General features: G+C 41.5%; 1 protein-coding gene across 11 annotated transcripts in view; it reads left to right on the top strand.

Annotated features, from left to right (window-relative positions):
- The window catches only part of IL1RAPL1 (interleukin 1 receptor accessory protein like 1), a 937,510-nt gene that overhangs the window by 541,258 nt on the left and 373,535 nt on the right, over positions 1-22,717 (top strand). For all 11 annotated transcript variants that reach the window (XM_077342993.1, XM_077342992.1, XM_077342999.1 and 8 more), the window contains 2 exons: positions 6,304-6,490; positions 17,617-17,770. In XM_077342993.1, coding sequence (XP_077199108.1) covers positions 6,304-6,490; positions 17,617-17,770 — 341 coding nt within the window. The remainder of the gene's footprint in view (positions 1-6,303; positions 6,491-17,616; positions 17,771-22,717) is intronic.

Below are 22,717 nucleotides of genomic sequence, written 5' to 3'. Positions count from 1 at the left end.
TATACTCACATTTGTTTGAACATGCAAGATCTGTAGTGTGCATGATTCAAGAGGATATGAAAAATATCCTACAGGGCACATTGGAAGATATGTGAGTTAGCATATTTACATCAGACATTTCTGGCATCATCTTATCCTGTGTCCTGATTGTGTCCTCAATTGGAGACTTACTGCTCCTTTTAACACTCTTCCTGCTTGCCAACAGGACAGACAACAGAACTGGGCAGCTAGACTGTTAGGAATCGCTCTCTCTCTCTCTCCCCAAAGTTCTCTCTCTCGCTTTACAGTGAAACTATTTCATCCTTCTAACCAGCTCTGTGCTGCTATTTTTGCATGTTGAAGGTGCACATTAACCCCTAATTTATGTGTCTGTTCAATTCATAAAACTAAATAAGAGAACTATGGTAGGGAGAGAGGAGTGAAGACTTATTCAATCTAGGGATAAGCGATCACCTAACAATGATTTTATTTATTTATATCCCATTTTCAGCCAGATTATCCATTAAATAATTGAATACCATCAACTGTTCCAAACTGCCTTCATCCGATGCCAAAAATCATCAGTGTAGGCACCAGGTAGCCCTCTTGGTGTAGTGGTTAAAGTGCTCTTCCTTGAGAAATAATAATGGCCCTAAAATTCTGGAACCTGAAAAACCTCAAGGATTTAAATTCCTACCTGAAAACCATCAATCACTGTAAAGCCACCCTATACTAGATCCAAAATTATAACTTTTTTACAGTACAAATTCCTTCATAGTAATGTCTTCCCTGCTATATCAGCCAGTGCAGATAGTTAAACTGCATTCAATATGTCCAGAATTAAAAGTACAATACTTGGAAAGGTTTTGTTTTGTTTTGTTTTGTTTTGTTTTTAATTTCACTGTCTCAAATTTAGTGATTTTGTGTTAAATTCTAAGTTTTCACTTCGTACTCCTTTCACAATCTCTCTGGGAAGTGAAATGAACAAGTAATATGCACTGGAAAATCAGCTAACATCATAGATAGCATTTTGAGACACTCATCTTCATTATTCATCCATATCTTTAATGAACTAAGATTCATCCAGATTAATTGCTCTGTCTCCAATTTATAAACATGGGAAGTTAATAGGCAGGTTGAGCCTCTGCTGCATTAGTTATAGTAAAATGCTGAAAAGGGCACTGGCTGTGAGGTTTGCACCAATTTTGTGGTACACAATGAAAGCCTCAGAGGGAAATTCTGTTTCAGTTTTAACCACCTGAATCAGAACCTCCAATTAACAGAAGGAAAATTACTCATAATGATTGTTAATTTATTAAACACTACATCTTATAACTATGTTATTCGCAAAACTGGGCACAAAACTATGGAGAGTAATGCTTGTATCTTTTACTCTTCCCTTCAGGAATCTTTTATTACAATTTGGCATGAAGTAAGTATTATTTAGCGCAGACTTACAGAGGTATCACATTTAGTGGTGTGTGTGTGTATGTAAAGGTAAAGGTAAAGGTATCCCCTGTGCAAGCACCGGGTCATGTCTGACCCTTGGGGTGACACCCTCTAGCGTTTTCATGGCAGACTCAATACGGGGTGGATTGCCAGGGCCTTCCCCAGTCATTACCGTTTACCCCCCAGCAATCTGGGTACTCATTTTAATGTATATCATATCCATTACAAAACTTCCAGTATATTGTTGTGTCATGGCAATGTTCTTAAAGTAACCTAAAATTTTTATTTAAACCATAAATCTTTCCCATCCCTCCATCTGGCCTGTTGAGCAATGTTGCGGGGAGGGGGCCCAGGCTGCCTCCCCATGTCTAATTTGCAGTGCATGACACCACTGTATACAGCCATTCACACTTGCTTGTTTCACAGTCGTCTACAGCAGAATCATAAAATTGAGGAAAGATAAACAATGTTCCCATGATTAATAAATATAGTGTTGGCAGTTTTACATATGAACTATCCCCAAATATCTTATTGTCATTTAAGTAAATTGACCATTTAATGCTTTCATTAACATTCAGAAGTTAATAAATATTATTAAAGCATCTGTACTGCACCATATTAATGTAGTTATAGTAGCTGAATTCATTGCTGAGAATACTAGCTGGGTGTGGGCGTGTGTGCAGGCGAGGGGGGATACACTTACTGAGCTTTCTTTTTACAAGCAATGTCTGCCAAAGTGAAATTGCCTCAGGTTGTCTTTGTCATTGTGCAGTGCTCATATTTGTCTTCAGAATGTGACTTCTGTACTAATTTCCTTTTAATGGGAAGAATTACTGATAGTTTATGAGAGAAAGTTGGACAACCACAAACTTGATATCAAAATATGGAGAAATAACTTTGTCCTAAAAATGTCATGGTATGTCGCTCACTTCCATGCAGTAATTTCATGCTCAGTGAAATCCTGAAAACTAAAATGTGTACTTCAGCATCTGTTTCAGATGCAACAGAAACTTTGTGACCTGAACAATATTTCTCAGATTTAGCATTGCAATGCGTTTCACATATTAGCATATAAAGTATGTACTATAGCATTTTAAGACATTTGGATTTAGATTATTCTTTCTAGCAGCAGTCTTTTATGGACTTATCTTCAGACATTTTCAAAAGTTTTAAAAAATGAATCTATAGTAAAAGCGAAATAATTTGCTCTTCATGTATATGAAAAGTGAATGTAGATTCAATTCTGTTAAATGCTTCCTAAGGCATGCAAAGGTTAATGTGTTTTTGTAACTACATCTTTCTGCAGGAAAAAAAAACACAGAGACATACTTCAGAATCAGAATTCTAGTCTTGATGAACCAGTCTTAGTGTTTTTTTTTTTAATTATTCACTAGAAACATAAGAGAGCCTGAAGGACAGGAATCTTAAGATGTACAAAATATTCATTCATACTAATACGGACTGTCTAGAAATGATGTTTCTAATAGCTTAGTCTTTGCATTTGCATACAGGTAGCCGCTTCAGTATAATGAGCCAGATTTCTGGTACAGTTCATTTTGATTGACTGCAGTTAGTTAAGGTACCATCCAAAGAGCCTTCTCAACCTTCATTTAGAAATAATGTTAATTGGTTGAACTTGTGTCTTTATTTATTTATACATGGTTATTTATACTGCACAATTTGCTGCACAATTCCATGATACTCAGAATATACAGTTCAATAATGCCAAACAGAAAGAAAGGTGTATTTTCCCACTCAGGGCTGATTCTGAGGGTTTTTTTTTTTTGAGGGGGCAAAATATCTATAGTTCCTCTTCAATTATGTGCCCAATTCTTCATCCCCCATCAGTAGTTACGAACTTCCACCACTCCATTCTTTGTTTTCCCCGATTGTCATATAGGGCAAGTACTTTTGTCCCCTCTGCTACATTTACCAATCTTCAGGTAGGGCCTGGAAATCCCCCAGAATTACATCTGGTCTCCACATGACAAAGATAAATTCCGCTGGAGAAAATGGATGCCCTCTGATGACTCCACCCCCCCCCCCCCAAATCTCCAGAATATTCCCAAACCAGAGTTCTTCTGCTAAAGAAGCAAGCAAGCATGAGGGTCCAGGGGCTGCTATCAGAAAGAGATAGTAGGGAAGCAAGAAGAGATGGCTGTTCCCATCTGCTGTCTAGACAAGGAAATGAATGAGAGCCAGTGAGGAGCAGATGCCTATCACAGAAGGGAAAGATGATGAGAAGAGAATGTGATGGTCATATAGTGGTGTCGAGGAGGATATGATGCCAAGGGAGAGGAAGTGGGTGCTTGTTGTTGTTATGTGCGAAGTCGTGTCCGACCCATCGTGACCCCATGGACAATGATCCTCCAGGCCTTCCTGTCCTCTACCATTCCCCGGAGTCCATTTAAGTTTGCACCTACTGCTTCAGTGACTCCATCCAGCCACCTCATTCTCTGTCGTCCCCTTCTTCTTTTAAGTGGGTGCTAAGAATGAGCAAAACGTTGAATGGGTGCAGGAGCAGCCTGTTGTTATAAGGGTAGCCACTTATGTCTGCTGTTTCTCCCTGCATCAGTGGTCACCAACCCCCGGTCCGGGGACCGGTCAGTACCGGGCCGCAGTTCCTACTCCGCCCCGGGGGCTGCCCTGCCACTCTGCCACCGGCTCACCTTTGGTGTTCTCCGGCGGCTGTCATGGCTGGGGCTCCCCCTCAGAGTGGCACTGCGCAGCTGCTGCTGGCAGCACCCCCCAGTGGGCAGCGGGAAGTCAGGGGCGGCAGTGGGAAAGCAAGCGGAGCAGGGGCTCAGGTGGCGGTGACGTCCCTCGGCAAAAGACTACCCCCCTGGGCCTCAGTAAAATTGTCAAGCGTTGACCGGTCCCCAGTGATAAAAAGTTTGGGGACCACTGCCCTACATGACATAAAGAGAAGAACAGGAACTTCATGATTCCAGGGAGAGGGTTAAACAGAGGGTCCCAGTCATCCATTTCTCAGACGGAGAGGATGCCTTCCTCTCTTACAAGAAAGTGATAGAAACAATTGCATTGTAGAGCTGCCAACTCCAAGTCTGTATATTTTTCTGAAATTTGGAGTGATGGATCCTGGGAAGACAGTGTTTGGGGAAGGGGAGGGATTTCACCAGTGTACAATACAGTTCACCCTCCAAAGCAATAATTTTCTTCAGGTGAACTGATCTCTGTAGTCTGGATATCAGTTTTAATTTGGGAAGATCTCCAGGCTTCCCCTTGGGGTTGGCAGCCCTAAGTCAGTGTGAAACTTTAGCAGTTGTCCCTGGTGATTTTAGCCACCATAGCCCCTGTTTTTTACTAATTATCTCAAGCCGTAATTATATTTCATGATGCTTATATTTAAGTACAAAACCCCCTAGAGAGCATACACTGTTGGCAAATAAAGGCAATCATGAATGTTCCTAGAGGGCAAGAAATCTTGCCTTCCCCCATCCCATAGAAGTATGCCTTAATCATCTGGTAGTTCCCAGCAAAGTTAATGAATCAAATGCTGAATTCTGGCAAGTTCATATTGTTATTTCATTTTCAAACCAGATTTTTCTTATTTTCCTGGAGAAGTTATGACTTTCTCTGTTTCCATGTTAATGACAAAGTGTAGATCAGAAACAAGTTACGTATGGATATCTGGGGGAACTTTTCTGTGCACACTCCTACACCAAACAGATGTGAATTACCAGCATCTGAAAGGGCAAATAAAATAAGTTCTGTATTCACTGAAAGAGATATTTTTATCAGATTGAAGGTCAGAATGTATTAAACTGTACTAGTGTACATTTTGAAGATGATCAACATACTATAGCACCACTTGTGCCTCAGATGTGATGACATTATAAAGGCAGTGACATGTACACACTGCTGTATGTCAGTGGACCTTCCTGATACTCCCTGTAAATCTCCCCATCCTCTAACAGTAGTTAAGAGGGATCTGACAACCCTAGAGAGAATAAGGGGCCAATTATATTTAAGAATAAATTACTTGATTCCCTTTGGAACTGATCCCATTTATGCCATGTATAGTGTTATCAACCTGCCAATTATGGTTGGAGATCTCCTAGGATTACAACTCATCTCCAGGCAACAGAGATGAGTTCACTTGGAAAAAATGGCTGCTTTAGAAGGTGGACTCTATGGCATTGTGTTTCATTCACTTCCCTAACCTCACCCTCCACACTCAACAGCTCCAGGTATTTCCTGATCTGGAGTTAGCAAGCCTAACCATGATGGAAAGAGAATGATGGCGAAGAGCCAGCCTATCAAACTTAATGATATCTCTAATGGGATTTATTTAATGGGGTAAGCATGGAGAAGATTGACCTGTGTTACATTCTTGTACATGTTTTCTTAAGTGAAAACTACAAATTACAGGATTTATCCCCAAATAAATGAGTGCAAGATCCTTCTTTACAGTAAACAAACTAATAACCTTGGTCTAAATTGCTAAAAAACTGTCCAAATCTGAGAAGTAGCTTGATTAACACCCCGGTTTGTGGTGTCATTCATATTTGGAGCTGGAATAGTTTGCACAAAACAAATTTGTTTAGTCCTGGGAGATTTAATAGCTTCTGTCAGCTGGCTGGTTATGGGTTTTTCTTGTTAATCTATGGAGCTCTTAACACTGACATTGTCTTTGAAGAAAGCTGTTCTCCCATGCAAAATATATAAATAAAGGCATTCTGGGGCAGGATGGTACTAGTTGATAATAACAAATGAACTAAATGACTGCAAATGATCTGTAATAGATCTACTTCCTTGTTTATTTTACCTAAGATTCCTGTAAATTTCAGAAAACATTGATTTTGCTGGTGTTTTATTTTCACTAGACCATTATCTTTATTTGTTGTATTGCAGAAACTCTACTTACTGTATGAAAGTATCAATTTCGCTGACAGTGGGTGAAAATGACACAGGCCTCTGCTACAATTCCAAGATGAAATACTTTGAAAAAGCTGAACTTAGCAAAACCAAGGAAATTTCATGCCCTGACATACAGGATTTTTTAATACCATATAGAGACCCTGAAATCCTGTGGTATAAGGTAAGAAATATGAAAGACTTGGGCTGCCTCCAACAAAATATTATGTGTCATGTTTTGCTGCGTTTTCAGTAATCTGAACCTTATACTTGAACATTATATAGAGCTGGGTGAGATTTAGGAAACTGTAATAAGAAAAGGCAAACAAGGGTATATGACAGGGGAAGGCAATAGGATATTTACATCGGAAATACCTGAGACTTGTATTAGCTAATGATTAAAAACTGAAACTGACCTCCCCTTCATATATTTATATACTGTTTATACGAATCTACTGGTTGTCCCAGGCCTCCAGGACTTCCACCTTGCTTCAACCAGGGCCAGGACTTTTTCGGACCTGTCCCCTACCTGGTGGAATGAGCTCCCGGAAGAGCTAAGGGCCCTGTTGGAGTTGTCAGCTTTCTGCAGGGCCTGCAAGATGGAGTTCTTCCGCCAGGCATATGGATGAGGCCTGGGCAACGCCCCGGTGTCACCACTTGAGGCTCTCTAATTGAGACTAACTAGGATCCTCACTCCCAGTAACATAGTGAGAGAGAGTTATTGACCCACATGCTGAAGGTTTGATATTTTTATTGTTCTCCATCTTGTTTATATTGTTATATATTTATATTGTTATATTTTTGTTTTAAGGGGTATTGTTAGGGGATTTTATTGTGCTTTTATTGATTTCTGTAAACCACCGTGAGACATTTGTGAGTGGTGGTATACAAATATTATTATAAATAAATAATTATTGAATATGATACACTGCCCAGTCATTGTTTCTTCATGCATGTAATAATACATAAAGTAATAACTATTACACATTTTATATGTCTTATACATATTTTATGCCAATAAAAGGTTACTGACTGACTGAATATTAGACATTTGGCTAGCTGTCTTACTGTGAGTCAAGTGCAAAATTGTTTAATCTGGCAATGTTCTGAGCTACCTGGAAGCCAATGAAAATTATCCACCTACTATCTGTAGTCCACCTACTATTTATAGAGTGCTCTGTTGTGTTAACCTCAGCCTGTGTTATAGCCATACAGGTATCATAGTCTTAATGCTAAATTTTACAATTAGGCCATTTGTATAATTTTTTGCAGTTCAGCTTGATCCAAGCTTACCTCAAGCAGGAGCCAGACCTTGAACTTGCTTTGAAACCAGCATGATTTTATTTTTCCATTGGAGATTGAGAGCTATCACTAGGGTTGGTAGGCCACAGTTGGCAAGTCCTGTCAGTTTTTGCAAACCCATGACATAAGTTCCAGTTTCTACTGGAAGTGACATCACAATGCCAGCTTGACACTGTTGTGTGTGCACATTTCCCCACCCCATTTCCTCCTTGGAACAAACTGCGTTGGTCAGAGGTCTCCAGTTGCAACTATAAACTCCTACCATCTTATCTATCTCAACTGGACTCTCATTTAGCAAGGAGGGCTTTCCTTCTTGCCAGAGTCAACTCCTTTCCCTCAAGTGTATCCTGGGGAAGATTCCATAAGATTCCCACCCTCAAAAGTCTTTGTCTACATGGCTGTAACGTCCCGGACACACTACCACATATTGTTTTGGAGTGTCCAGTCTTCCCTTCTCAAAGAGCTTCAATCCATTTGTATTTGATGGATTTAAATTCCAAGCCTATATGTTTCAAGACTGCCAGAGTTCTGTAAAGCTGGAAAACATGAATTATATTCTCCTTTCTTCCATATTTCTACTAAACCATGCTGCAGGAATGCTTACAACAATACCCAATAATAAACACTCCCCACCACCATTAGCTTTAAAGAGGACAATGACTGAGTGTAAAATGGAAGGATTCAGTCTCTTTTGAATCAAGCTTGTCCAGAATAATGAGTAATCTTTTTCTGTATACAACACCTGTAATGACAAATATTGAAATGAGAGTTTTTCTACTTTGTATATGCATTTATGTAAGAAATGTATAGGTTACATCTCCATAGAGATGTTCACATCACATCACATCACATCACAGTAAATACATAAAACATAGAAGCCTAAAAGCCCATCAATAAAGTGGTTATAAAATAGAAGGAACATAAAGGTAAAGGTATCCCCTGTGCAAGCACCGAGTCATGTCTGACCCTTGGGGTGATGCCCTCTAGCGTTTTCATGGCAGACTCAATACGGGGTGGTTTGCCAGTGCCTTCCCCAGTCATTACCGTTTACCTCCCAGCAAGCTGGGTACTCATTTTACCGACCTTGGGAGGATAGAAGGCTGAGTCAACCTTGAGCCGGCTGCTGGGATCGAACTCCCAGCCTCATGGGCAGACAGCTTCAGACAGCATTTCTGCTGCCTTACCACTCTGCGCCACAAGAGGCTCTTAGGAGGAACATATAATTGCATAAACAGAAATTAAAACAGGAAAAAATGTTGAGTCCAGTGGCACCTTTAAAACCAACGTTTTATTCTGAGTATAAGCTTTTGTGTGCAAGCACATTTCTTCCAATACATTAGAACAGTGGTCCCCAACCTGCGGGCCGCGGCCTGGCGCCGGGCCGCAAAGGCCATGGCGCCGGGCCGCGGCTCCCTCTCCCCGCCCCCCCCGCAGTAAAAAACTTCCCAGGCCGCAAGCTTGCGGCCCGGGAAGCTACTTACTGCGGGAGGGCGGGGAGAGGGAATCAGGGCCGGCTGCGCCCGTGCCGGGTGCGGCCCCATCAACGGGCGCGGCCCGCGGGCGTGGCCCGACCCACGGGTGCAGCCCACGGGCGTGGCCGGGCGCGGCCCGTGGGCGCGGCCCGGGCGCGGCCCGCGGGCGCGGCCCGATCCGCGGGTGCGGCCCGCGGGCGCGGCCCGATCCGCGGGCGCGGCCTGCCGGCGTGGCCGGGCACGGCCCGACGCGTGGGCGTGGCCGCGGGCCCTGCGGGCGCGGCCCAATGCCCTGCCGGTCCCCGGCCTAATAAAGGTTGGGGACCACTGCATTAGAATACAAGCCACCAACTATTACATATAAGTCGAAGGTAGGGAAGAAGTTGCCACTAAGGCTAATTAGACTGAAGATGCACAAATAATAGAACAATAAAAATTGGGTAAAGGCAATGAATAAAACCTGTGAATAGCAGCAGTTTAACATATAGCATAATAAGAGAGATCACAAACAGATGCTAGAATTGAATGACATTAGCATGTGTAGTAAGTTAAGAAACAGATAGCTCTGTTAAGCCCAGAAGATTCCATTGTCCTGAGTTTTGTAATAGCTTGTAGCAACTCCACTGAAAGTCCTTTGCAAAAAAAAAAACAGCTACCTTGAGATCCCCCATTGAGTATCTTGGAAGCTTGAAATATTCTCTGACAGGTTTCTAAGGATTTTTTTTTTAAATCTTGAAGTCAGATTTGTATCCATTTATCTTTTGGCATTGGCATCAACATGTTTGCCCTATGTAGAAAACTGAAGGGCACTATATATAATGGTATATATATTGTTACAAGATGATTAAGTAAATGAATCTAAGATGGTGTAGTTCATGTTCTTAGGGCCAGTATAATCCAAACTATGAAACCTCATAAATACATAACTGTAGTCCTAAAACAATTCCCCACAACCTATAACATGGTGGTAAAATAACTCAAAAACTTTCCCCACAGCTCAGAGGAAGGAAAAGGTGTTTGTAAGCCACTTTGGGAATCCTTCAGGTAGTGAAAAGTGGGATATAAAAAACCAGCTATTCTTCAAAATGTATTTCTTGCATAGCTGGTTTATGGTCAGGCTGATGGTGGGATGGAAGTTGTTGAATGCCTGGTGGAATATATCCAGGGCGTCTTTACTATGTATCCAGGTTATAAAGATGTCGTCAATGAATCGCAGGTATAAAAGAGGCACAGTTGGGTTGGAATTTAGGAAGTGTTTCTCTAAATGTGTTTGCAGACTTCAGTCTATCTGGGTACTCATGGCTGTACCATTGATCTGAAAAAACAATTTGTCACCAGATTTGAAGTGCCTATAGGTGAGAATAAAGAGGCAGAGTTTGGTAACAAAGTGCTGTGGTGTTGTCAGAAATTGTTTCTTAGGGTCTGTAATCCATAAAAGTTATAAGCAGTAGTAAAAGTTATAAGCAGTAGACATTTAACAAAGCAGGTTATAAAACCAAGCCAGCTAAAAACTTCAGTAAGAGTTAGAGTCTGGATAAAGAAATGTTTTGGCCTAGACATTTCAAGGGGGAGGGTATTCCGAGGTGAAGCATCAACATTGAGGGCCATTCTGCACCAGGATCTATGTAGCAAATTGGTTGCGGAACGAAAAAACACCATTTTAAATAGTGGAATTCGTCATTATGAATACCTGCCTTTGTAGTGGAATCCAGTTGCGTTTCTATTGTTTCCCACAGGTTTCCAGCCTTGGCAAAAATCACTAGCCAGGAAGCGATATTGCCGAGCTTTATCCCACCCCTGGCTGTCAAGCAGCCAATGGGCAGCCGTTATCATGCTCCCCAAAAGCCCCTTTCCCTTTAAGGAAGGTTAAAAAAAAAACATGTTGCAACGAATCTGCATTGATTCGTTGCAACGGAGAGACCCATCTAGCTAGCAGGTGGTGTTTGAGCTGCCGTTTCATCATTGCCACGCTCCCCCCAAGTGAAAAAGAAATAACCCCCCCCCCCCGCGCCGGTGCGACTTTCGGCCGAAAATAGAGTGAAAAATAAAGGGAAAATAAACCAGCAAACGTGGCTGTGTGTTGCTTGGTAACTTAAAACAGCTCTGGGGAGGGACTGCAGCCAGGGAAGCCTCACTGGGTAAATGAAGGCTCGCCGGTGCGTTGATCTCCGCTCGTTCTGAGAAAAAGAAATGGCGATCACTTTGCCAGAAGATCAGAGGAGAGAGCTAGGGGGAGGGACTTTGCAGAAACTGCAACAATGGTAACACACAGAACTTTCCCGCTAGTGTTGCAGATTGGTTACAAGAGTGTAGCGCTTTCCGGAGGGTGAATCCACTTTTTGGGATTTCCCTGAAAGCGCTACAACGAAGCGCTTTTTGTGGATCGGTTTCAGGAGTGTTGCAGATTGTCAACGACGTTGTGCATAACAGCAAAACAGTAGCGATTTCAATTTGCAACCATTGTGCAATTTTGAACGAGTGCAGAATGGCCCTGAGAAAACCCTGTCTCACATCTGTTAGCAGGCATGGAAAGGGCAGGGCATCAGGATAACAGGGTTTGATGGATGTGGCTCTCCCACCATCAGCTTCCATTGCCTGCCCCTGATCTGGTAGCTGGCAGGAGAAAAAATATATAAAAATTGTTGTGAGTGTGATGGCATTACGTCACTTCTGGAAGAAACATTAATGTGATGTCATGCTGCTCTAGAATCACTGAAAATACTATGGTTTTACCATAACATTTCAGGAAATGCTTGCGTTTTCCCCAGGAGTAACATAAACCCATTATGCAAGGGTTGGAATGCCCACGCTGGCTTTCCAGGCCTTTGGGAAGCACTCCCTCTCCCCCCCCTCCATGGCCGGGCCTCTTACCTGGGGCTCTGCAAGTGGAGCGGTGGAGTCACAGATGTGCCTGGCTCTAACAGCCAGGCACATCTGTGAGGCAAGGGGTGAGGGCTTGGTGAAGGAGGGCAGGAGCTGTAGGGGCAGGGCCAATCAGGGTGCAGCAGGCTGCACCCTGATTGGCCCTATTCCAACTCAGACAAGGAGGGCAGGAGCTATAGGGGCATTGGCCCTGGAGAGGCCGGACCATTTGTCCCCCAAGGCTGTTTCACCATTTTTAAGAGGCACCAAATGGATAAGATATGTGGAAACAACTGAATTAAAAATAGGAGCACTAGGTGACATTGGGCCAGTCACCCAACTCTCAGTTCCACATACTTTGTGTAATTGTTGTGAGGAAAAAGTGGAGAATGAGAGAATGATGTAAACCACTTTGGTCCCCAACGGGGAGAAGGGCAGGATATAAATAAAGTTAATTAATAAGTAACTCCCAGGATATTCACTTATTATTTCTCAATCAATTAACAAAAATAACATTAGAAGTCCTACCTCAAGTTTATAATTAGAATCCAGAAGCAATTCCAGTAAGATGAAAATAAGCAGCAATGAAGCCCAGGGCTGACAATCCATGCAAGTACCTCAGGAGCAAGTAAGTGCCAGTGCTAGGCACCTGGGAAGTGATTATGCAACTACTCAATGTGCAGCAACAATCTTCTCTATGTGATGAGCAAAACAAATAGTTTTTGGGCCATAGTGATCAGAAAAATTGCAACTTCACATTTAACTACAGTTCATTCCAAGAGCATCTATCTTCATAACTATATAGGAACCCTGCATGTCCCTGAGTCAATTTGCAGGGCCTACCTGCTCCTGAAATGCCTCAGCATAATAAATTGGTGGAGCATTCACTATTTAGAGGGTTTTTGGTTGTTTTTTAAGGGATATATTTTGTAAAAGATGGTTTAGAAATAATCCTGCTTAAATTGCAGAGTACGAGAAGACTGTTGTCATTTTGGCCTGTTAATCTTTGGATTTCTGATTGTATAGATTTCTTCTCCTGCATATGTGCACTATTATTTGTATCTCCAGTGGTGTGTTATAAAACTATATTAGGAAACCAGAGGTGCTAGGAAAAGTAAAGAATGTTATCCCAGCACAAAGCAAAAGCAATTGTCTCCAAAACCAGCATATCACTCACATTTTGGTAGGTTTATGTGATACTGGAGGCTACTATAATGTTGATATATTTTGATTGCAAGCAGGAAATATGCAATGATATATTTTGATCCCCAAGAGACAGCAAATCTAAAGAGGATCAGAATAAAAAATGACAAAGTAAGATAATTAAATACTTTCCAACTGGATGCTTGCCTTTGTTCTCCTTAGCAACTGCAACTAGTGCTCCTGCTTTTTTTTTCTGGGCTATCACCTCTGCCTTTAGCAGATTTACAATCAATAAATATTCTACAGGTGAAGTTTTCCCCATTTCTAATAATCAAAAGTTCAGTTGATTTTGATTCTTTCTTTTTCTTTTTTGCTTTCCTAGTAGTTAAAGTACAGGGGCGCTGACTGAAAAGGAGTTGTCATTGCTAATGTTCAATCATTCCTAAGCATAATCCTTCCCATTTTAATACGGAAGTTCAAGTGTGATGTTAATGCACAAAGAACTTTCCAGTGTCTCAATGGAATGAAATCTCTGACTAGAATCTAAGCAGTCGCCATGGCAATGAATTTGTTGAGGTTTTTCTATCTAAAGCAAAAAACAAGTGAACTTTATAGTGGTTCAGCATATTTGAGAATTTATAAGTATCTCAAGATGTTTCCTAAAGCATTTTCAAGCCTTATATAATCAGTCTAGATTAAGTGAACTTCACACAGAAGGAACTGCCAAAGCCAAAGTCATGATGTTTTCAAACACTTGCCTCTTAAGTTAAGGTGACCAGATTGTCCCACTTTTGGAGGGACATCTAGGGGTACCTGGCAAATTGTACTTATGTTGAAATGTAAATATATATATTACAATACTATTTTTGCATTCTATGCATTCTATGAAACTTTTTGTTGTTCCATATAGACTAAATTTTAATCAAGAACCCCCCCTCCCCAGTCAATGGTGTCCCCCTTTACCAATGTTAAAATCTGGTCGCCTTACTCTTAGTATGTATTTCCATTTCATAGAGTGACTCTCCAAAGACCACTGGCTAACCTTTCCAAGTTCATGATAATACTTGAGGCCTAGTATCAGACTGACATGAGACTATTGTGAAAATATTTATCTATACATTTTTGTCATGCCCTTGGTGCTCATGGTTTTCCACATGTTGTCCTCACAACAAAGTGAGTTGGTTCAGACTGAGAGAGAATGACCAATCTACAGAAACACTAGATGCCTGACGGGGCGATTGTTCTCCTGCAGAGCCAAGGATGGTTTTTTGAGCAACGGGCGTACCACTTCTTCTTTTAATTCATGAACATAAAATGACAATGAAAACACTGGGCAGGAAGAAGTGATCACACTGTGAATTTCGAAGAACACTGGAAGATAGCAAGAGATGAGTCTCCCTAGGCACAATGTTCCATAATTTTGGTGCTAGAATTGAGAAAGTCTTCTCCTGGGTTGCCACATCTAATCTCAGAAAGCAGAGAAAGTATATGAAAGGCCTTAGAAGTGATTTGGTAGGTAGGAATGTTGGATCCAAATCACAAAAGTCAACACCAGTATCTCAAATTTTGCGTGGACAGAAATTAGTAATTAGTATAGATGGGCTAAGACTATAGAAATATGGTCCATTGACCAACCCTAGTCAACATCCTGGCTGCAGCATTCTGCACCAATTGAAGTTTCCAAACATATTTCCCCCCATTTATCCTTCCTCTGCTTGTGCCCTGGTTGAAGCTCCTCTGTCATTCTAGCTGTCTCCCTTGCATTTTAATTTCTTACAAGTGCTCAATAAACCATGAGCTTCTTGGGTTCTAACACTTGAGAGAGAGCACCTGATACCATTCATATCAACTGTTTGGGTCATTTCCACATTGCAGAGGGCACAGGACACAAACAGAGGCACAAACAGAGGCATGAGCCATATGAATATGAAAATTCCCTAGAGCCATCCAAAAACCATCTAGATACATCTGCCTTGGAAGATAACTCAGAAACTTAATTAAAAATGAAGCATATTTCCTGCTTGCAATATACCTTATATGTATTTAGACATTTTTACTGGATTCCAGTTTTTCCATTGCAATGCAAAGTACTAGTATTAACCAGTGAAGCTTTGTTTAGCTAGGAACCAGATTATCTAAAGAATTGCTTTCTCCCGTATGAACTTGCCCATTCCTTGAGATCACCTATAGAAGATGCATTCTAGGTCCTATCCCCTTTGACTGTTGGGGAATGAAGACGCAAACTTTTCTGTAGGGACAACCTAGTTGTGGAATATTCTCTCAGAGATACTTAGAACCCAGTCTATTGTTTACTAGGCACTACGATTAATGTAATTCTCTTCTCACTTTTTAATGATTGATGTACTGTGTTGATGTTAGGTATTCCTGCCTTCCTTTTGACCAGCCCCTTTTCTTCTTCTTTATTTTTCTGTCTGTCTCACCCAGCTGTTTAAGTGGACATAGATATGCACTTAATAGATATGTACTGACCTAGCCTAGGGAACTGAGGAACCAACAAAAATCATTCATTTGTATATGTCAGTTTATGGCTGACAGTAATTCCAAACAAACTTCTTTATTTCACTTTTATGGAGAAACTAGCTTCAAACTAGCCTGGCAAACACACCCGGTGCCTCTGCGAGGGCCCGGTGGTGTTTGCAAGACCCCTGGGAAGCGCTCCCTCTCCCCCCTCCCCCCTGTGGCCTCTCACCTGGGGCGCTGGACATGGAGCGGCAGAGTCACAAACATGTCTGGCTCTAACAGCCAGGCACATCTGTGAGGCAAGGGGTGAGGGCTTGGTGAGGGAGGGCATGAGCTGTAGGGGCAGGGCCAATCAGGGTGCAGCCAGCTGCACCCTAATTGGTCCTGGAGAGGCCGGACCATTCGTCCCCCAAGGCTGTTTCACAATTAAGATGCACCAAATGGATAAGATGATCAGAATGTATCAGGCTTGGAACTTGACAGGCAAACAGAAAATATGATTTTTCCCCCACATTTATATACCACCCTCCATGAAGGCTCAGGGCAGTTTACATAAAACAGAACTATACAAGAAACCATACATATAAATAACTATAACATAAGGTAACAGTATAACATTAAATGAGGTAACAGTATAACTTGATGCCTTGACAGCTGCCATAAATGAGATAGCTGACCCACCGCCTCACAGGGATTAGCCCAACTGGGTGGAATGAGCTCCCAGAAGAGCAGAGGCCCCTGATGGAGCTATCTAGGTTCTGCATGGCTTGCAAGATGGAGCTCTTCCACCTGGTGTTTGGCTAAGGCTGTGGGGGGAGGGGTTGACCGGAGATACTAACTATGACTCCCAGCCTATTATATGCTTTATGAACAGATCCCCCAGGTCTATATAATCTAGGCCCACCTGTGTAGGTCCTAAAGCTGGAACAGCAGAGCTGAGATTGGGAGAATTAGAGAAGTTATGCTGTCATCTTATTGTAATTGTTTGTTATGGGGTTTTATGGGTTGTATTGTGATTTTATTGACTTCATATTTTGTAAACCACCAAGAGATGGCTAGTGTTGAGAGTGGCGGTATAGAAATTGAAACATAAATACATAAATGATGAACAGGAGTTTTTCACAATAAAGTAGATGTTTGGTTCTACAGACAAGACTATAAAACTGTGGAGTGAGATCTCATGGTTTAAATAAACAAGCATAATTTTATTTGTCACTAATTTTCTAATAAAGAGCTTCGTTTGGCTCAGGGTGGTAAGGCAGCGACATGCTGTCTGAAGCTCTGACCATGAGGCTGGGAGTTCGATCCCAGCAGCCAGCTCAAGGTTGACTCAGCCTTCCATCCTTCCGAGGTCGGTAAAATGAGTACCCAGCTTGCTGGGGGGTAAACGGTAATGACTGGGGAAGGCACTGGCAAATCACCCTGTATTGAGTCTGCCAAGAAAACACTAGAGGGCGTCACCCCAAGGGTCAGAAATGACTCGGTGCTTGCATAGGGGATACCTTTACCTTTAATTTTCTAAAGTCTATGCAGGCTGGAACATAAAGTTCCCATTTTCTTTCTCTAACAATTGCCAGTAATCACACACACACACCATTATTATTATTATTATTATTATTATTATTATTATTATTATTATTATTATTATTATTATTATTATTATTATTATTTAATTATTTTACTAGGAATTATTTCCTTCAGGGAAAGACTACTTGTCCCACTTCCCTATTTCAGTATCCTCTCTCAATCTTGAATCTGCTCCAACAGAAGTAACTGCTACTCGTAACTGTAGAATTACATTTGAATGCCTGGTCAATCAAAGTCAATCAAAGTTCTTAGAACAAGTTAAAGCATTAACCATTCAACAGCTATTACAGCCTTAATTTCTGTTCTTGCTGCTGGTATTGGTTTATAGTTTAAGCAACCGTGAAGTTTTAACTGAAAAGTTGAGTAAACTGTCTAAAATAAATAATTCTTGTGTTAAATTGTGAAGGGACAGATTTAATCACAGTGACTTAGACACTGACATGCTGTAATTGTCTTCACACAGGAATGCCAAGTGAGAACCTGGAGACCAAGTATTCTGTTTAAAAAGGACACTCTTGTTATGCGAGAGGTCAGAGAAGATGATATTGGAAATTATACTTGTGAATTGAAGTATGGATTGTTTGTTGTCAGAAGAACGACAGAATTAACAGTTACAGGTAATGACAGGTTTCCTGTATGCTTTCTGACATAACAAAAAAAAGTGTTGCATTGGATATTTTACTTTCGGTGATATTTATAGCCACAGTCAAAGGTTTTTGTTTTTGCTGTTTATGGGTTGTGATCTCAGTGGAAGATGTGCCAAAATAATTGCTTGGTTTCACACAGTGATTCTACGACATCCTGCATCACATTTGGCCTTGAATATATTTTCAAGACCCGAAGGCAAGCCACTCTCTTTAATGTGAATTAAAAGTTGATTTTAGATCAATGTGTTGTTGTAGCAGGTGATTTGGATGAAATCTTCTGCAATAGGTTTTATGGAAGAATTTTATGAATTTCAAACTTCTAGTTCCTATTGCTTCCTGTTGACAAAATTGAATATTGGAGAAATGGGGTATAACTTACAACTTGTGCTTGAAAGATTTTAAATATGGTGCTGGTGAGACAGAAGTATTTATCCATTTGACATTGCTGCTGCTTATAATATCCTCTTTTTTTTTACTTTGACACAATATCCTAGCTTGGAGTATAAGCTGCATTTGAATTTTTGTCTAAATGACCGTAAAATAAAGATTGATTGATCCTAGCCTGGGTACAAATCTCTGGTGTTCTTAACACTGCATGGGTAGTTTCTGATAGCCCTATTTAAATGAGGTTCTGGACACAGGGAAGCTCTTGTTCACCAGCATCACATTTACATCAGACCTCAATTTTATCCATCCAGTAAGGAAATTGAAATCTGATATGACATGTTAACAAAAAACAATTTTCATAAAATGTTTGCTTACTTAACAGTTTTTCATTCTTTCTCTCTTTCTCTCTGTTGCAATGTAACTTTCAATTTGAAGTACAGTAATATCAAACAAGACTTCCAAATCTTGTTTTGTAAAAAGTTCTAAAGACAAACTGTTTGCCATTTCTGCTATGTTGTGGCATATGCTCATGGCAAGTGATAGCTTTATAGGCTCTATGTTTTCAGCCTGAGAGGCGGAAAAGAATGAGAGGTGAAGCAGGAGGAGCAAATGCATGCCCTTACCTTGTTAAGCAGAAGCCACCCATTTTCAAGATTTTTTCCCTTCCAAAATAGCTGCTGAGAGCCTCCACAGTGCTCTGATAAAGATTATTAATACCCTCCCTTAGCATTTAAAGAGCATTTAAAATATGTAGTTATGCAGGAAAGAAAATGAGTGTGTACTCAGAAAGAAAATGGGTGTGTATAAGTGAAATTATTTGATAGGATTTACTCTCCATCATTACTTTCTTGCAGGTAAACAGTGTGTGTGTGTTCTCACCCATGTATCATTTGGAATAGAGAGGGATGGAATTTTCCTGTGCTTAGGGGAGCAAATCAGGGAAATTGTTCTATAAATCTGGATTGTCTCTGTGTTGGAAAACTTATAAAGTGCTTTCTTGCTGCACAAGAGCACTTGTGATAATTTGATCAGAAGGCGAAAGTGAACGATTTTGGATTCCTAGAGAGTTTTCTAGCTGCTGTTAGCAACTGGCCCAAAACAGCAGGCATCACATAGGCTGAGCAAAAATCAGGCAGACTGACTAACCTTGAGTCACCAGAGCAATCCTGCTTCCAGGAATTTTGTTCCCTAGTGGAAGCCCTCTTCAATTGCCCTGTCTTTTGTTTTTTATTCAAATGGGTAGCCGTGTTGGTCTGAAGTAGCACAATAAAATCAGTGTCCAGTAGCACCTTTAAGAATAAATAAAGGTGCTACTGCACTCTGAATTTATTTTGTTTTATGATAGTTGAGGAAAGATTCTGGGAACAGTGGAACACTGAAGCATGGTATGTCTTTGTGCTGGCAATTCTCTAAGTATCAAACGGTTACCCAGTCCTTTCAGCTTACCTTAAGCCTGGTTGGTCAGCAGTATACAATTGATGCATAAATTTGTGCAGCAGTGAAATTACCTGGGAATCTTCTCATTAACAATGCATAGTAAGCTAAACAGTGATACATTTTGCTGAAATACTTAGGGCCATTCCACACAAAGGGCAATGTGGCTAAATCTGTGCGCTGCAGGCAAAAGCGGCAGATACCTTTTCCACAGGCGTAGGAGCTGGCGCTTAATCGTTTACAGGCTCCTCAAGTTAAAAAAAAAATCCCCCCCCCCATGGGCGAGATTTGTGGCCGAAATTATGGGCCGTGTCGAACAAGGGGCTGTATTGTGCTTGGGAACTTTAAAGACACTTGCATTAGGGAGCTTTGTTTAACCTTTAATCACTTCTGTGGAGGGACTTTAGCCGGAGAAGCCTCTGAGAAGCCTCGCTCATTCGTTGCTTTCCCTGTCTAAGGAAAAAAATGGCGCTCGCTTCACCGGAAGTTTGGCGGCGAAAGCAGGGGAGGGACTTTCTTTCTACGGCTACATTGAGAACGCACCTCAGCCTTTCGCTGATGTGTTGCAGCTTGTGCACAGAAGTGTAGCGGTTTTCTCAGGGGGAATCTACTTTTCTGGATTTCCTGTAAAGCGCTACAATGAAGCGCTTTTTGCGGGAGTGTTGCAGGAGTGTTGCAGATTGTGTGCGACGTCATGCAGAACCTTGAATTAGTAGTGTTTACCAAAGGTAAGACTTCTGCTACATTTAAGTCACGTGGAATGGCCCTTAGACTTGAAGTAAAATCTGTTGGGATTTTTTAAAGGGTTCAGAGTTGGTATGTACAATAATGTAAAAATATTTTTATTATTTAATGTGTAATCATCTGGATTATCTTTAAATCCTTTCCCACAGTTCGAAGGATAAATAACACTTGATTGTTCTTGTTTATCCTCACAACCTTTTCAGTTAGTTCATCATGATTCCAGTTTTATTCATGAGACTGGGAGAATATGCCACCCAGTTTCTGTAGCTAGGTCTCCCTGCTCTCGAAATGACATTTATATGGTGTACATAGGGGTCTTCCAGAATGAACTAAGAACCCTTTATAAGAAGCCAAACTTGCAATAATTGCAGGCCTTTAAGGTTTCTTCTTTACTCCTTAGCCTGGGAAAGAACAGTTCTAATTGGCTTTTAGTGATGTGTGTTGATTGACTTCTGTAAATGTCTTGCTTGCTGCTAGCTGGCTCAGGGTGGGGATGAGAGGGGTAATGCAGCAGAATTAATTCATACAAACCCAAAATTTTGTAATAAACTTTTATTGAAAACAGCTGAAGGTGCATTGGCATAACACGGAGATGGATCCAGCATCAGGCAACCTGCCTGTTGCCCAGTGACTACTCTTCGCCAACCCACCTGCTGTGGGTGATACTGTGGTGTGGCAAGACCCCAGGATTCATGTGGGTGTTAGCTACTGCATGGTCCTCTGCCATCTGGTGGTAGAAGCCAGCTGGCATCTTCTGAGCTGGGTGTGCAGCTAAGTGACTCCATCCCCAAGATTCCATAAAGGAGCCTCCAAACCTGAGGAGATTGGGCATGCAAGCCTGGCCACCTCCCAAAAGAATCTGTCCAAATCACCACAAAGCAGGGGGATCTCCCTTGTCCCACTCCAACTAACACTCCTACACCATCAGCCAACAAAAAAGTCCATCACAAATACCACAGAGTCTTATGACCATTCCCTGTTCAGAAAGGTGCACCCAATCAGCCCTTAACAGAACTTCCAGCATAAATGTAATGTCCAAGTTTCTAATAACATCACACACACACACAATCATGCCTTGATGGCCCATGATGCACATTGCAAACCCTAGTCAAGTCCACTTTTAAAGCTGAGATTACCCCATGCCATCCACAGCATTTATTACTGTGGACCTTGAATGAAGAGTTTCCAAATCAGCTGCCAGAATCCTAGCCAGTATGACTCCTTTTGTGGCAAGTATATTATTTTTACCAAGGTGGGTGATAACAGAATCTGGAGAGAACTGCTGGAATAGATGGTCACTAGGAGAGCTGGCCAATGCATGTATCACTCACTGTCTTAGCATGGCAATAAGGCATAGGCTCTATCCCAGAACATAATACTGTGCCTAATGATCCATACTGTTTTCTTTGAACCTATGGGAATGAAAAATACAGATACATTAGAATGCTTGGTTCTGCCTGTGAGCATGCATAAATCTTTCAGGCTAAGGAGCACCCACACTGATTGGCTCTGATCTGGCCAGCCAATGAGGCCAATTCTGATTCCAGTATGGTGGTTTACACTGATCGCAAAGGAGTACATGCTGAAGTCCTTTGTGGAAGGATTTGGGGCTGTGATGTAAACCCATTTGATAGTGATAAATTGAAAATGAGGCAGGCACAAACTGTTGTCATGTTCGAGGAAAGTACCAAGGGTGACAGGCTGTACTGAAATATGCCCCAGACTGGACAGAGATGCTCTGCAATGATGGCAGAGAGTGCAGTCCTGACAGGAGTCCTAGCAGGGGAGAGACTCCTCTGAGTTTGGGGGGGGGGGGGTTGGCTGGCAACGGAGTTCTGCTTGCCAGTTGAAGCTGGATTGGCAACTGAAATGGCCAGCGTGGGTTAGGCTGTCTGAGCTTTCTGGGATGTGTCTCTCATGAAAAGAACCAGGAGGCCTTGAAATTTGGCTACAACAGGAAGTCCCAGGGGAGGAGTTTGACAAACGGACAATTTCAGTCTAGGTCACCACCAAACCAGACCATCTTCCTTATGGAGGATAACAATCAGCCCTCCATTATTCCTAAATAGCAAGTTATATAACAGAATTCACAGCTGCAGTGTCATCTAGTGACTAAGGTGAACTTAACATCAATTCCAGTCAATGGGGACCCAGCAGTGGTATTACGTCGCCATCCTGGATAAGGAAGAGAATACTGTCATAAAGACAACTGGAAACTCCTCCACCACTGAAACTGAGGGACAGTAGCTCCCTGAGATACCCTCTAGAGATCAGAGGGAATTTGGTTAAATTATTTATTTGTTTATTTATAGTTGGATTTATATACTGCCGTTCGCAGTATATTTATATACT

Source organism: Paroedura picta, chromosome 6 (assembly GCF_049243985.1).
Source record: "Paroedura picta isolate Pp20150507F chromosome 6, Ppicta_v3.0, whole genome shotgun sequence".
In the NCBI taxonomy this organism is placed as follows: Eukaryota; Metazoa; Chordata; class Lepidosauria; order Squamata; family Gekkonidae; genus Paroedura; species Paroedura picta.
The sequence above is the reverse complement of the archived record's forward strand: the minus strand, read 5'-3'. Positions and strand labels throughout refer to the sequence as shown.